The sequence below is a fragment of the Haemaphysalis longicornis genome, unplaced genomic scaffold (assembly GCF_048455015.1).
Source record: "Haemaphysalis longicornis isolate Haplotype H1 unplaced genomic scaffold, Haemaphysalis longicornis Haplotype H1 scaffold_6, whole genome shotgun sequence".
NCBI lineage: Eukaryota > Metazoa > Arthropoda > Arachnida > Ixodida > Ixodidae > Haemaphysalis > Haemaphysalis longicornis.
The window spans coordinates 90,372,166-90,388,902 of NW_027526407.1; the positions used below are offsets into that span (position 1 = coordinate 90,372,166).

Here is a 16,737-nt window from a genome sequence, read left to right on the forward strand (position 1 = left end):
TTTTCGGAAGACCAGATTCTTGTGAAATTTATTTCAATAATCTGAATTGATCGGCGTGCGGTCCTCTCAATCGCACATGATTCCGACTGCAGGAGGTGTCACACGAAAGTTTCCGGTTTTTGCCCACGGTTTTTTCTCGTTACGGTCTTCCATCCACCTTTGTCCTGTAAATGAGAAAAGTTTTCACTTCCTTACGCTGGCAGGTTTACAAGTTATTATTAGGCACGTAAAAGCATTTTTGAACGAGCTAGGGAAAGAAAAGACACATGGTATTAACAATTTTTTTATTCATGAACTCAAGCCTATTGCACCGTAGTTTGTATTACCGTACTCTCTTCATGCCGGACGTTAGGAAGACATAAATGAGAGAAAAACTATGAATTTTGTATCCTAATGGACCTAGGCTTCACCAGTGCTTCGAAGCGCGCCATAGTGGTCAGGTGGGTAAAAAAAGACGCCGCTTGGGGATACATACATAGTCTCTCTACAACCAACACGCTTTATACTATACATCGCTTCATTAGTAGTAGCCCCTGATCCCGAATGCTGTTTATTGAGGGAAATCCACCTGAGTTATTGAAGAAGTTTTTATTATAAGGACGTTGACCTCTTGCACGCAGAAAATCCTTTCAAATATGGTGCATTTTAGTCAACGAGCCACGGAATAGCAACAAACCTGCCTTTTCCTTTGCCCTCGCCAGCCACCTTACTTCTCCCCCTCAAACCCAACTACTGCTGTGGCGTCCCGGACCATACCGTTCTCTTAGGTGCTGCATTAGAAAGCCTTGTTATCCTAATGAGCCAGACAAATAGTGTATCATGCTTTTTTCGAAAGTTATATGAATCTGAACGCTTTTAATATACCTGCCAAAGAACCCATGCCTTCCCACGCGGGAAAGACCGTGCGTGCGCCCCTAGACCCCTTTTGGTGAGTGCCATTCGAATGATTGAAAATTGACAAAAACAGCCATCTTCGCCTCTACTGGTGAATTTTTATTACCACAAACTGGAAATCACATCGTCCTAATATTATTTGCACGAAACGTTTATATATGTGGTGGAAAAATAAAATCAGATTGCAATTTTCTAGTGGCTATCTTTTGGTAATTTTTTTTTCTTTCCTTTGTTACTACTCTACCTTTATCATTCATTGTGTTCTCTATTTCAATGAATGCGCAGAAGCAGGAGCAAAAACGCTGCATGTGGCAGCTTAATAAAGCCTCAGCCACCTTTACAGAAGGTGACTGGGTTCTTATTCACATTCTAGATAACCGGAGAAGGGGGTGAGGCTTGCTTGGAATTTTTGACTTTTATTAATGGTGCTGTATTAGCCAATCTTTTACTTCTCGCTGCTCACTGGACTTTCAAATCCTCAGGGTTGTCTTTCTGACATGCAGGTAAAGTATTTGCTTTCAGGCTTTAAATGTACGTGATGAATTCGGAAACCACGAGAAACACAACCACTCGCTATTAAGAAGTCTACGACTGTGTAACTGCCCATTTTGTTTCGCATGAAAATATGCTGGGGTCTCCTTCTGATGGATGGATCGTGTGCATGTTCCGACGCACGCATTTTCCCTCATTTCGTCATGGTCTCAGAAAACTGTTCAGATTAATTTCCCCCAAAATATTTTATACATTAGGTCACAGTCCTCTAAAACAAGTAGAACTTCTCACAGTTCTGATGCCAGTATTATTCTATTAAACCTGTATTAAACGTAACAAATGCATTGCAGACAATTCCTCTAGGTACTTAAGTCCGCCTACTTAGTTAAAGCATTGTGGCTTCCCCTCGTGACATTTTTCAACAGCTTTACCCTTCTATGTTGTGCACACGTATTTTTGTTGTTGATTTGTTCTTTTGGCGACATTTACCTCTAAAGGCAGAATAACGACACTTTACAACGCGCCTTCAACAGAACCAGGTTGCACCGTGCTTGTTGTGCGGCTTTTCAATTATGTGCCGTCAAGTTCACCGGTCACGTGATATCATGTATTTGCAACACGCACTTGACAAACTATTTCTGCGGCTCTGGCAACCTGCTTAGGTAATGAGGTAGTAGCGCAATCGGCCTCTACTCTAAAGAAACAAGTTTAATTCCCATAGAAAGTCGTCTCGTTCTTATTACAACACTTCATTTTTTATTGGACAACGAGAATGCCAGGTATTTTCTCACTTACGCACGTTAGACTGGGACCCTGACACCATGAGGTCTTTAGCCACGTACACTGCAGGGAAGTTCTGCCAAGTATTCGACGTTACAGAACTTCTGCCACGGTTACATGTGCTTTATTGTGTAAGAGGATGTGTACATGCCTTCTTTTCAGAATTTTGCATTTAAAGTGGAAGCCAAACACTTGGTGTCTGTACCTGAACGCATTGTTAGCAATGGGCGGAAAATTGTAATTAACGCCTGTTGGGGTGGGAACACGTGAAATTTAGAGCTCGCGTGTTGCGCAAATACAGTGACGTTGCTGGTACTAGTGCTGGGATAAGTGAAGTTGGCCCGCGGCTGTGCTATTTGTTATGTAAGCGAGAAACCAGAATCTTCGTGAGGGTACATTTAAACACGGCAAACACGGCCTAAAAGAATGAATGTATTCGAACTCTTTTAACTAACCTGCGTCATGGCAAAGTTGTAGCTTGTAAGCCGAAAACCACAATTTCATAAAAAAGTATATAACTAGCAGAGTGGTAGAGCGATGGTGCCTGGTTATCTGTTTCAATACGGAACTAATTGTGAGCTAATATTGGCGGGCCTACCATAGAACAGCCAACGCATTGCAAACAGCAAATTACGTGAAATGATCGCTACACACCTAATCGATAGCGTTAAAAATGGCCTGATAAAATTTTAAAATCTTGCTAGAAGAGCGGTATTTCCAAGCCTGCTTAAAAGATAACAGCGAACAGGGAACACAAAGGAATATTGCTGAGAATCAGCATGCAACAGGACATTTGCTCATCTTCCTTGCAATATTTTTCTACTTAAGATCCAAATAGATACTTTCTTTCCGTACGTTGAGCTTCTTAGGTGTTTTTCCTGCATGATGCCAAATGTTTTTACCGAAGCACATTGTACCAAACGAATTTCTAAGAAACCATCAAAAAAAGGAACAGATCCGCCGCAGGCCCAGCAGGTTTATTTTCCTAAGCTTTCCCCTACACCTTCGCTTATTATGTAGTGTAAGCTTATAATATGTGTTTTGATTAGCGCAAAATTCCCGCCTTTGTTTCTACATAAATTTGTAGAATATCAAACTAGCTCTCTTTCTAATCCAACTCCTCATTAAAGATATCACCTACAAGGAGTAAAAGACATAACTTTTTATTTTCTGAAAACGAACGGGTTGATATTTTTCCCCCACGCACTAAATCAGAATGCAACTGATCAACCCAACCACGGTATATATAGACACTGAGGGAGAACGGTTTGTTTTGTACGTGATATAATAGTGTTCTTCATCTTGTACCCTGCCCGCATGTTTGCCCTTTATTGTGCCCAGCAGTTTGTATTAACTAAAAAACTACTTGGCAAACGTTTATAACAAATATTTAGCATTACTATGTCTTTCGTTTCACACCGTTTTGTTAGTGGCTTCGCCAAAGATATCACTACAACCATATAAAATATAGGTAATCATCATAACTACCATCATTACTTATCTGTTTAATTTATTTGCTGTCGTTTTGCAACTGCGACAGTGCAGTCAGTGTATTTTTAAGTACGGTGCTGTTTTGAGCTGGGTAACAGGGCTGAACAAAAAAGAGTTCTACTTTTCCGGTTACCTGTCAATAACATTGTTGGAAGAGTTAGGGGGCTGTATCCTTGTCTTCACTGGACTGAGCAAGTGTTCGGGTGCAAGTGCTGCAAGCAAGGAAAGACTGCGGAAAATATCCTCTAACTGAACGAACAATTAGAGCTATGCGAAGTTTACACGAAAATCTGTAATACTAGCTCACTATCTTCAAAAAACGCCTCGTAAAGAACTAAATCACGTAATTTCAAGATTTGAGGAAAATATTTGTTTTTTGTGACCTTAGTCTGCCGCGTGTACATACTGTTCATGTGTTGCTGCCATAAAAACAACAGAGATAATACAAACATCGTAAAGGAAAACAAAGCTACGCACACAGAAGATATCCTGACCAAAGCATAAGTAGGGCTCGCACAAGCTTCAGGAATGCAAGCCATGGAGTTATGTCGGTGAATTTATTCTTAGTGCTGCTGCGCGTGTGCTGCCGAGTGTCGCATGGCTGTTTCACGAGCACCACATCATGGAGGCCAGCTTGGACATCTAGTGGATCGGCGTGGGGTCCGCGTCCAGTGACGTGCACAACACCATTAAAATGTCTAGGATAGTATATGCTTGACATTATAGCATCATGTTGGTCTATCTCCGGTTCAAAGTAAGCCGCCTACGCCAGCTGGCGCCATGTTGTAAAATTGCCTGCTTGTCTGAGTCCATTCGTGCTGCTGCCTCGTGTATAGTTTACTAGATGGTGACGTCATTATGTTCTGCCCTTTCCACCAGAAGTTTCTTATGTAACAGCAGTTTTTGCATACCATTAAAAAGTATTTATTTTTATTTATGGTAAAAATATTGCGGCTGCGGTTTTTTCTCGGTTTCACGATAATGTAATAGATAGTAGGGAAACTCCTCCCTAGAGTCATGATTATCAACGTCACTGGCATTGGCCGAATCATTGCGAGATCTAGTTGCGCTGGAAGACTTACACACATTATTTGTAAATGCCGCAGTTACAGCCTTCTTCACTTAAACTCACAATGCAAATGTTTTTGAGGAAGGAAGCTTTTGAATTTTCTGTATTTTGTGTGTAACAAAACGATCGACGAAGTTTTTAAATTAAACTTTGACTTTACACAGGCCAGCTGGCATCGACTTTTGCTTACTCTGGTTAAACAGTCTTTTATTTTTGAAATCAGCAAGAAATAATAGATACAAATTTAGGCACATACACACAACCTGTTGGTATAAAAATAGGTTTGTGAAACATTTGCAGAGTTTGTTGGAAGCATATATAATTTTCTTACAGTGTTCTGGTGTATTCAATGCCTTGAAAAGGTGTAGTTATTTTACATTGTTTCAGACTACAGTGCTTTTACTTTACGTTACAATTGCTTTTATCAGCTATTTCAGATGCTAAGCTACACAAAACACAAGAATTCCGAAGATAAACCCAAATTTTAGGAGCAGTCGTCATAGGGCTTGTTTTTTATCTGTAGCTTCAAGGCCTATAGAAACATGCCACCCGTCCAACAGCAGATGAGGAAATTCATCAATGGGGAGGATTATCCTAAATTTCTGTGTAAGGGTTTGCTGCGAAAAAGATTTCTGGCATTTATAGTTGTAAAGAAGTTCCTTGGAAGAACATTCGAATAACCTATCGGGTATTTGCAAACGTGTTAAGAGACTCTTTACTGCTTATTTATTCAGTATTGGTGAGGAGCTGCGAGTGACGGATGTAACCGAAATTGAGATCCATCAGCTGCAAAGCACTTTTTTTACTTATTACAAAGCACAACAGTACATTTTAAAATCAACGAAACAAGAAAGTTTCACTCACTGCACTTCGAATGCCATACCGGTTTTCCCGCTTTTAGGAATTCCAATCAAAACGCCACCAATAAAGCCATCAATGGTAACGTGGGCATCGGATCCCTCCAAAAAAAAAATTCCACTACGGCTGCTATGACACGGCATTTGTACAGTCTAACAAGTCTGAGTAAGACCAATTTCTCACTAAGCTGCAGAACGAGCAATCAAATTGGCCTAGTGCATACATTTGGCGAATAACGTTGCAGAGCTTTCAATTTAAAGAAAAAGGCCATCATCGCTAGCACATTGCACAAGAGAAAACACAAGTTACGCGTGGTGTGACGTCCCTGCGCCCACGCACTTCCTTTAGTCTAGTTATTTGTTGGGCTTCGTCATTAGCGAAATTTTACACTTGGTCACTTCAAGTGGTCATTGTGGAGTGCTGTGAAAAATGATGACCTAAGGACACTCCCAGTCTAGTCACGCTAGTGGGACAAAGTTGGGAGCGGCTTTTTGCGATACCACCAGGGTGATTAAAAATACTTTCTTTGAAAGCATATTCAATACAGCATCATTGTCCTCAGTAACACCCAGGAAGTTAAAATCCTGAGAATAGTGGCCTTAACGAAATCTCATATTGAATTAAGGTTTCCCTTTTCACGATTTCAAAAAAAAAAAAACAGAATTTATCGCACCTAAATTACTGTCCTTTCATTTCTCTCTTTTGGTAAGTCTGTTCTACATGCGGCGTGCTAAAAGCTAATGATAGCTGTTCTGTGTTCGTCGGAGCTAGAAGCCCTCTTGATAAAATTACGCGCGGAAGTTTTTTTTGCACTGCTTCAGAAACAGACCTAAAAAAGGCTGACTGCGCACAACGTACTTACCTCCATTTCAACGATCTTCGCTTGGAAAGAGGCGCGCATGTCATTCATCATGTCAAATAACTGAAAACAATATTCAGCATTACACATACGCCAACATCGAGTAGTTTTATGAGTTTTTTTTCAATTATCTAAAGCAAATGTCGAAATTGTGAGACAGGTTTTGAAATGGCAGTACGAAAGCTGTAAAACTGCATTTAAAGATAATATAAAAACTGTTCTGAAGTGGCAATAATCGAAGAATGACTTAATCCACCCTACTATGCAAACCCGCTTTAGAGTCAGCTGGAGTGCAGCCCCCCTCCTTTGCTAGCAATACTTTTCGGAGGCGCCATTTAGGAACTCTTACGTCCTCTCCCTTGTCTTTCTTCGCTCCTCCTGCCTCCCTCTAGTCCTAGTACTCGATTTCGAGCAGTTTTACTTTTTGTTAAATCAAAGTTACAATTCCTTGGGGTCTTTTTAATATTTTCAGTAACACCACGTAAGCTTATAAAACACATATAATGGGCCAATATAAATTGGCCCTTCCAACTGCACACAAAAGAATTGCTGCAAAGACCTTTTATGAGGATGAAATGTTCTTGGCGCTTTGAAATTACTAGTGCCTTGTAATGATTGTCAGCCTAATAAATCTCGCGGTCCCAAGAGGCCGCATATACGCAGCCCTACTATATTCGGCTTCAGTGCAACGCAAAATTTATTGTGAGGAAGTCATTATCATGTGAAAAAAGTGTCATAAAGTATGTTGACCCAAGGTCCCTCTATGAAAGCCTTTTCTAGCAGATGAAAATTATATACACGAAATGTTGCCGACTCAGGGCTAGTTGCTCAAGTTGTGCCGACGTAAAATTTATAAGCGTTTCTGAAGCGACTTTATGGAGAATATCAGAAACAATAAAAAGTGGCCAGGGAAGATGACACTACTAAGAAGGAGTAGGCAACCAGGGGCAAACGGCTGCGAAGGTAGATATTTCTGCCAATAAAATTCAGTCATTTAAATGCAAAAGCGGGGCACAGCTTGTTTACATAAGCAGGAATTATTAGAGGAAATGGTTCATGATTAAAAAAATTCACAGCATATCCACGGGGTGAATGATGAGGAGTGGGCGAAGTTCCTAAGGGGAAATCATCGGTAAAACCCGCCGCGGTGGCTCAGTGGCTAAGGCGTTGCGCTGCTGAGCACGAGGTCGCGGGTTCGATTCCCGCCGCGGCGGCCGCTTTTCTGATGGAGGCGAAAAGCAAAAACGCCCGTGTGTTCGAGATTTCGGCACACGTTAAAGATCCCCAGGTGGTCAAAATTAATCCGGAGCCCTCCACTACGGCGCGCCTCATCGCCTGCGTTGCGTCGGCGCGTTAAACCCCCACAATCAATCAATCAAGAAATCATCGGTAAAACCGTGACTCTTCAGTGAATGTTCGCCCACTACATCTGTGTCCGAACGTAACGTCTAGAAAGTCTCGCGTCTCGCTTAAACCGCGCGTCGGCACCTTGGGGCTGAGCTCGCCTGGTGCGTGTTGCAGACGCCTCAGGAGCTCTCACTGCATCGGGGTCTGCCTGCCGATAGGCGCGCTTTCTCGCCGCTTCCCGTTCTCTGACGTTTTGGAGATCCTCTTCGCGCCGCAGCCATGCCGCTTCGCGTACGGCAGGGTCCTCGCGCCGTTGCCGTGACGCTTGGACATCTCGTTCTCGAACGCTGGGATCTTGGCGGCGTCGTCGCGCAGCCAGACGACACGCTTCGGCCTCCCGCTCTCGTACGGCAGGATCTTGGCGGCGGCGTCGCGCAGCTTCACGGAGCGCTTCTGCCTCGCGGGCTCGCACATCTGCAGCCTTATCCATCGGGCGACTCCGAGCGCGCGCCAACAGCGAACGGATTTTATTACAACGCTACCCGCCATCTAGTAAACAATCCAAGCGCATCTTTTCATCATATACAAGTACCGCCATCTAGTAAACAATCCAAGAACTAAACTAGAGGTAGCCACGCCATCTAGTAAACAATCCAAGAACTAAACTAGAGGTGGCTACATACATACGTCGAGGATGGACATACCCACGCCCTAAGGAGCTTCGCCCCTAAAAAAAATATTGTCCCACTTGGCGTTGGTGGAAAACTGAGAAATTTAGAACTAAGAAATATAACATAGTTTATATAATGCTACTCATGCACATTCTTGAGTAATAAGTTGCTAATCTCATTTTGTCTGCCTTAATGGTACGTTTGGATGGGATGATCCCACTCTCAGCAACACAAAGGAGCACATTTTCGGTTCAATGAAGTGTCGATCCCTGTGCTGCCGGAAGAATGAAATAGATTTTCTGAATGTACAAAACAACTAAAGCAGACCAAATCACCTATACGACATTTGGTTGAACTCTTTCACATTTTTCGTCTTCCTCATTACCGCGAGTACAAAGCATCAGCGTACAAAAAATCAACGTACTAGGCGAATATACAGATGCTTCACGAGAGCTGGAAAACGTGCCCCTTAGCTGCTTCCTTCGAGCAAAAATACTTCTAAATGTCGCAGCCAGTTTTTCACCCTACCGCGCAACTCCCCCTTTCTATTTAATCTCCTTCTATTCCCGACCTTTCTCTCCGGATTCCTCTCTCACCTTTTTTCGGTCTTCGTCGTTGATAGCGACAACCTGTTGCAGGTAGTCACATTGTTCCTAAAAACAGAATAAAAGAAGGTCTGTGGCAGCTGAAAACCGCGGTAGCTATCATTTTATATTGCGTCGTTGTTTTTACCTTCAATTCCGAAATATTTTTTTCTGCTGTCGCGATGCGGGTTTCACACCGAATTTGCACCTGTAAAGAGAAGAAAACAATTTATTGCTGTTTGCATACCTAGCAATTGCAAATTCCAGAGCGCTTGAGTACCCAATGTGGCAGTGCCCTTTGCGGGTTTGCTGGCGTTTATGGTTTGCTGGCGTTTATGGTAAGTCCTTAACATTATTCCCGAACCATGAAAATTCGGCATCCCAATGGTAAGGAGGCTCGCAAGGTCCCTTTAGTTCTGTTAACGTTGGAAACTTATTTTGTTTATTTCTAATACTTATAACCTTGCGTGCTGTTCCAGTCATAAAAAATGGCTACCTGCAGAACTTTCTTTCCAGTTCCCTTTAACAAAACGATGCTTGCGACAAACTCATAATGAGATTATCGGTTAATGAATCAGTTTTCTGTGCGTTGGTAATTCCACTTACGTCGAAGCTGTTCCAGTAGACAACGGTATCATGTGGCACATAGGTAATTACAGCCTGAAGTGACCTGTTACGTGGGGACACTTCTCCTATGGGGTGCAAGTACAGTCTAGACTCGAATTCAAATTTTGAGTTATACCAATGGGAGAAGTTGAACCTGACATTTTCCCTTGATGTTGAAAGGGCGGGGGAACCCTCACGAGGAAATAAGGCAGGTACAGACCATTCTGATTGGTAATCAGTAAGCGTAAACTATTCAGGTATTTATTCTAAATACGTTCTATTTGATACAAAAAATCGACTCGATGCGGATCCCACACTATACCGGCGTACTACACTCTCGGCCGTGTGATTATTTTTACCCATGAGGATTTGCCTCGGATGTAGCATATTTCAACATTGACTATCACAATCAAAATTTCAGTAGAACTGTCTTACGAAGGCTAGCAATGAGTTATGTTTTTTAAGTATTAAAGTTTGCGTGATTTTGACCACCTATTACTTAAGAACATTCTTGAAGTAGGGTGATTGAACATTTATTTATTTATTGATTGGCCCAAGCCTCTGAAGACATTCTACGCTCCAATCCTGAACAAAACATCCTAATCATGAGTACGCTGGTGCTTGCTGGAGCGGGAAAATATGCAAAGATCTCCGAGGTGAGAATAGGAGAAGCCCAGTACGCTGCTGTGGCTTATACCACGTCACTCGATGATTCAGTAAAAGGAGACATCCATAACGTACAAAGCTACGACTCGACAGAAGACATAGCGAGAAGCCTAATCTACTCGAGGAACCCCGCAGCGTTGCACGCAAGAAGAATGGTGAAGACGAACTCGGTGATTATAGCATTTGCGGGTGCAAAAGGGCCGTGCGGGTACAAGGGCCATACCAAATAATATTATCTTGATAATGACAATATCATCTGTATCTACAGATTGCTACGGGTTCCAATCGAAGTTATTTGGCGCGAGTAACTTCTAGGTGCAAATAATGAGTTGAACGAGCTGTTTATACAAATCTGCAATGCCGAAATTTTCATCGCCCTGAACCTATTCCATGTGAGGCTAAAACAAAGATCTATGGGGCCTGAAATTCGTTTTGAGGGTATGGGCACTGCTGGGTGCGGCTCGGGCACCCGATAGTACTCTGTGTAACATTTACACTAAATAGAATCAGGCCATTTTTGTTGCTATTGTAATGAACTTTTCCGCTGAGTTTCAAGCTGAGATGCTAATGCTTTTGGTAGAAAATTTTATCTTTTAAAATAGACGCTCCGTTTATACTCTATGACTGCGAGCTCAGCTGCACATGACTTCTAGGCAGCGTCTCTGCCTCGAATACATTAAAAGATAGGCGAAGGGTAATGCTAGTAATGTTGTGGTGGCAGCCGTACGCTATAAAAGTAAAGCATTATACGCCTTCATTAAATGGGATCACAATAAAAAACTAGCGCCCTTCCACTCTTCGAAAAAGGATGCCTTGCAAAGCTGGACGCAGTCCACGGAATAAAAAAAAAAATACGTTCATCGTAATTTGCGATAAAGCATTCGTCCTACCTAAGTAGCTCAATGGACATCTGAAGGATTCAAGCTTTGTTCTTGTAGAGAAACATATAACTGGCTGTGTCCCTCCCCCGTCGTAAGCGTCTTACTGTTCGTGTAAGGCCTGAGTGAGGCTCTTGCCGCAAGTCCCGTAATAACTTTAAAGAATGACGTCATTTCACGCCTTAGGCAACCCAACTGATTGACATGGCATTTCTTTACGCCCACAGATCACGATACGGCTTTTGTGACGGTTGTGTGAACATAGCATAACACACAAACCCAATCCGCTCTACCACTGAGACTCCGGACAGGTCCCTTCGGGAGTATAACATACGTGTCTAAACCTCCCACCCAAAGAACACACACGCCATCCTTCAGTACCGGCATGAAACCTTTACCTGCACGTGTGTGCCCTTCCCCTCCCTCTAACTATTCTACACTTCAAACCTACGCACGCATAAACCGGCAACCGGTCACATGGGCGTGTATAGAAGGGACAGACGCGGTAGAAAATATCCCCTGAAAGCCCTCTGAAGAAGTTATATTGGCTCATCCCGGTGTTCCAAGCCGGCAACGTGTTGTTCACCCGGGAGGAATTCGCCGCTAATCGATGAGCTGAACTTGAGGTGGGAATGACGGTGCCAGTAGCTTTGCGTTGTTTTTGCGCCCATTCGCGCTGGTGTTCTGGCCAACGCTTCAACTCTTGCTCTTCTTCATCCAATCGAACTGCATGCATTCTCCCCTAACGATTTAAAACCTAGACGCCCTTGACCTCTATTGTATCTTAGCAACATGTGGCTGGCCGTTTTTTTTCTCGTATGCTTAATACTGCTTGCGTGGATGTCTGTAAAACACATCAACCCCCACCAGAACATCTAAAATAGGGAGGACAGTGGACTAACCGCATGAAGCCATGCAACTTCGATATCTCAATCTCTCAACAGCACAACGAGCATTTCATCGGTAGCGGCATAGATGCTAGGTGTGCGTCCACTCCCCCTTTTTTGTACCCGAAAATCGTCTTCGCATAAACAGGCAACCGATGATGGCGCATACTTAGGCGTGAAAAACACCGGCGAAAATGTCGCTGGGAAGGCCTTCCAAGCTGAAAATAATGGTCTTATACCGGCGTTCAAACTGGGGAAGATTCTCTTCTACTTGGAGGGCTTTGCAGCTACTTGGCGAAGTAGATTTTGAGCGGATACAGCGACGGCGGGTTTTGGTCGTTTGATGGGCTGCCCTTTGGCAGCCGTTACCTGGGCTTTGTGGGAGCGGCTTCTGTATATGCCCGCGTAACCAAGTGAGCAAACGCAGCAGCGATAAAATAAAGAAAACAGAGAAGAGCGTCTAGCGAAGGATGAGGTGGACTACGACACGTGCGGCTACGGCGTCATGCCTTTCACTACCCTTCCCTGACACGTCTCATGCGTCATCGCCAAGGAGCGCCTTCTCTCTGACACTTTCTCCATACGCTGTTCTATTATCCGCTAATCCAAACCACGTAACGTTTGTGCGGGAGGTTCAAGCATGATATGCTACAAATGCTCACTGCTGCCTTGTGCGGGGCCAAGCCGAACCTGGCTACATTTGCGTGGGAGGTTCAAACAGTATTTGAAACATGCTGGCCGCCGGCGGCGGCGCACTTCGAGGTGGCAGGAGAGTGCCGCACGGTGCCGTGCGTTCACTGATCACCCGAACACTTCTTGCGACGCAGCAAAAATGCGCCGTGACCGAGAAGACTCCAGCTGACGGTGAGCACAAAGTTTTTATTAGGGAGTGTAGTAATGGTCAGTGGATTTTTTACACCCGTCGTTGCTTCTGTTTATTATTCGCTGTCATCTGATAACCTCACTACCGCCGTTAGCTGCCGATTGCGCAACTTTTCAAAGGGCCATCGGCGGAGGCGAAGGGGGAAATACTTGTGAAATAGTTGTCAGCGGGGGTGAATAGGAGCCCTGGAGTGGCGCCAAGTAACTCGATGACACAGCAAGGAAAACTGGGGGGTTAGACATGTACTGTTTTGCGTTAAAAGCAATATCGCGCCATGCGGTAACAATTCAGCATTATTCATTTGACGTCTAGTAACCCCACCCTAGTTTTCCCCTAAAACAAAATATCTGGCGCAATGTCGCGAAAATACTAGCACTAGTTTTTATTTGAAATTATTCCGCCATAACGCAGCCACGGCGGAGTGATAAAGGTGCTGAGACCAAGAATTATTAGCTAAGGCCCACCATCCTTCTTAATTGGTTATGTCTTTAACGACTCCTTTATGTTTACACAGACTTTTATTTTTTTATGGGGGGGGAGCATTCACCACGCCTCTCATGAAGGCAAGAAGCGAAAGAAATTACAAATACAATTGTTGCAATTACCATGAAACTGACTTTTTCTGTAACCTCAGCTATAAAAATAACGAGTCTATACAAGAGTAAGCACGGACATAATTTTTCATTCGGAGAGACATATTCCTACGGTAACAGTAGCTGCACCTTTTACAAAGAAAGAATTGATTTATATAGTGGATCAGTACGAAAATGATAGGGATATGCTAAAAGTAAGTAGAATTCATTTTGCACACACTGTAGAAAAAGAGGATGAAGTAATACGAGAGAAAGATCCCCCCTCCCCAGTGGGTACACGCCAATAAGTTTTGGTACCAACCAACTAATCAAGAAGCAGCAGCTTTGAACGGTGGCCTCCGGTCTCTATCTTGTCTTCCCCGTTCCTTTCAATATATTTGATGCTGAAATCCCGCGCGGCAACGATTTAATTCTAAGCACGCAGCGATGGGTCCTTTCTTTGATCTGCTCGGCCACTTGGCACTGCGAGAGTGCGAGGCAAGGTTTAACGGAGTGGCCCTGGAACGTCACGGGCGGGAGGACCATTTGCTGCAGTGTGCCAGGCAATGGAGCGCCTCAAGAGCAAGTTGTCTCCATGGAGATCCAAGAACACGAGGCTCATAAATGATGCTCGCTCGCTCCACGAAGCCGGATGCGACGGTATTGTCAAGCTTACTGGCTTGCAAGATCACCCCGTGGCCATTCACGCGAAGCTTTTGAACATCAGCGAGGAGCTGGAGAACGTTCCTACGGCGGAGGAACTCGACATCAAATTTGAGGCGACCGATGAATACAACGATCGCATCCCTAACACCTTGGCGCAAATTCGCTGCAGGATTGACCTCCGGGAAGAGGCCGCTCAGAATGGCCCGCAAGCGCCAACCGCCCGCGAAGTAGTCCCGTTCAGACAGAACAGCACGGCCACAACAATACAACCTCGGCTTCCACAGCTGGAGATACCGCTTTTTTGAGGAGAGCTCCAGCGTTGGACGGGGTTTTGGGAGCAGTTTGAACAGACCATCCACAACAACAGCACTCTTACTCCCACGTCGTAGTTCTATTATCTACGCCTTCACGTGCCGGCGGAGGTGGCTGTACCAATCGCAGGCTTAACAACCACAGATTTCTGCCATGCGGACGCTTTGGAAACCCTCAAGCAGCGGTACGAAGATAAGAAAAAGATCAAGCAGCATCATCTTTCCGCGCTGAGGAATCTTAGTCCAGTAAGATCGTCTGCTGACATGAGGGGGCTCAGAAGGCTTTACGCTGCGTCTCAATTGAACATCCGCTGTTTGAGCGCACTGAACGCGCCAACTTCTAGCTTATCGGCCCTTCTCGTTGAAATGCTGCAGCACACGCTCCAACAGGACATCTTGCTGAGCTCCACCAAAGAGAAGCGGCGTGGAGCGCTGAACGCCTCTTCAGCCGATGACTCGCATCCAGCTAATCTACTGGTGAGCTCCTCCCAGCGAACGACTCACTCCCAGTCAATTCATTGGCAGCGTCGACTGAGTCGGACGATTAGTTAAAGGAACTGCTCACCTTCGTGAGGATTGAGCTAGATAATCGCAAGCAGTGCTGCGGGTTGCCCCAACGACAGTTGGCTGACAACCGCTCCGAGAAGGAGCTTGCTCAAGCGCTATCCTCCGCTCTCTATCTTGTTTTCGCCCGTCCCTTTCTTTACACCCACTAGAGAGGACATGCTGCTGGAGCCTAATGCACGCGCCCGGCTATGAATGAAAAGGATAAAAGTATGCCTCGAAGAAAACAACGTTAAACCAGCCACGGCACTTGTCCAGGAAGACGACCGCCACGTGGAGGAGAAAGGACTCAATGAGAGCGGCTCTGGGGTGTTCGTTTTTGTTAGGCAGATGTAAACCTTTCAATAAATTTACTGATTCTTTCACCGCATTTACCGTCTCTTTAAATGTGTGCATCGCTACACAGCGGGAATTGCGGAGTAATATTACCGTAATTATACAAATACACCTGCTCCGCGAGCATCAGACTCCAGGAGGCCGGCTCCCGTCTACACCGCGGTTCATCGCAGCAGGAGCGACTGGTTGTCCTCGCTCCTAAGTTTGCTGCTCTTCCCGGCTTACCCGCCATGGTGGCTCAGTGGCTAAGACGTTGCGCTGCTGAGCACGAGGTCGCGGGTTGAATACCCGGCCGCGGCGGCCGCTTTTCTGTCGGAAGCGAAACGCCAAAATACCGATGTCTACGAGATTTCGGCGCACTTTAAAGATCCCCCCGTGGTCAAAATTAACCCGGAACCCTCCCCTACGGCGCGCCTCCTCGCCTGCGCTGCGTCGGCGCGTTAAACCCTACAACCAAATCAATCTTCCTGGCTTGTCTTTCTTCAGAACCACAAATAGAACAAGCTCATGGTTGGCATGTAACTTTCCCACGTTCTTGAGTACCTGATGGCTTACATGCGAACTCTTCGAAGACGTGAAACGATGTATCAATCAATTTGAACGCATCGGTTCATTTATTAAGTGGAATGCGAATCAAGATCTACGGAACGTATACTTGTCATTATAGGGCATAACGAGGACGGGGCGAGAACCTCTACAAAAGTGTTTGCGAACATGAGCCGAAGTTTGCGAGCTGCTACAGCACACTTTATTTAGCCCTAACCGCCAAGATCACGCAGAGTGCCTTCTTGAAATCGGACCTAGAGGCCAAATGAAAGTTTAACCATGTACCCGGAGGACATGGCGCGTGCCATTCGCTGGGTCGACACCGAAGTTTCTGAATCCCGGAAATTACTATAGCTTATGAAGAGCATGAAGAAACAACAATTCGCCGGGCTTGTGCGGAACCCGCCGCGGACAGTCAGTGAATTTATCAAGGAGGCTACAGCCACTTAGCGAGCCAGTTAAGACAGACGATACCAAAACAATCGTTCGAATAACGCAATGTCGATAAGTATTGCAGCGATTTCTGCAGTCAACGAGAGCTGTTAGCGTGAATGTTTCTGCTCAATTTTGCGAGAGGAACTCCAAAAAATCTTTGCCTTTTTTAACCAGACAGCAGGAGGTTGCATTGAGGAGGTCCTGCGGGGGGACCTCCGGAAAGCGATTACACTACCTGATCATCATCATGAAGAGCCCCAAATGAGCAACGTAAAAGTCCTGGCTCGCTAGCAGTTCACGAGGTCGAGGGCTCAGCGTCGACAGCCAGCGCCCGGGCCCGTG

The 16,737-nt window shown here is 44.9% G+C and overlaps 1 protein-coding gene across 8 annotated transcripts in view; it reads right to left on the reverse strand.

Annotated features, from left to right (window-relative positions):
- LOC144143619 (uncharacterized) overlaps window positions 1-16,737 on the reverse strand; it is a 40,545-nt gene continuing 23,808 nt past the window's right edge. For 3 of the 8 annotated variants that reach the window (XM_077675462.1, XM_077675463.1, XM_077675457.1), the window contains 5 exons: window positions 9,194-9,253; window positions 9,058-9,114; window positions 6,447-6,506; window positions 3,791-3,886; window positions 1-164 (listed from right to left, as the gene is read on the reverse strand). In XM_077675462.1, coding sequence (XP_077531588.1) covers window positions 3,815-3,886; window positions 6,447-6,506; window positions 9,058-9,114; window positions 9,194-9,253 — 249 coding nt within the window. In that variant the 3' untranslated portion in view covers window positions 1-164; window positions 3,791-3,814. Of the gene's footprint in view, window positions 165-3,790; window positions 3,887-6,446; window positions 6,507-9,057; window positions 9,138-9,193; window positions 9,254-16,737 lie in introns of those variants that run through there. The other 5 variants (XM_077675459.1, XR_013317133.1, XM_077675460.1 and 2 more) reach the window with 5 other exon arrangements.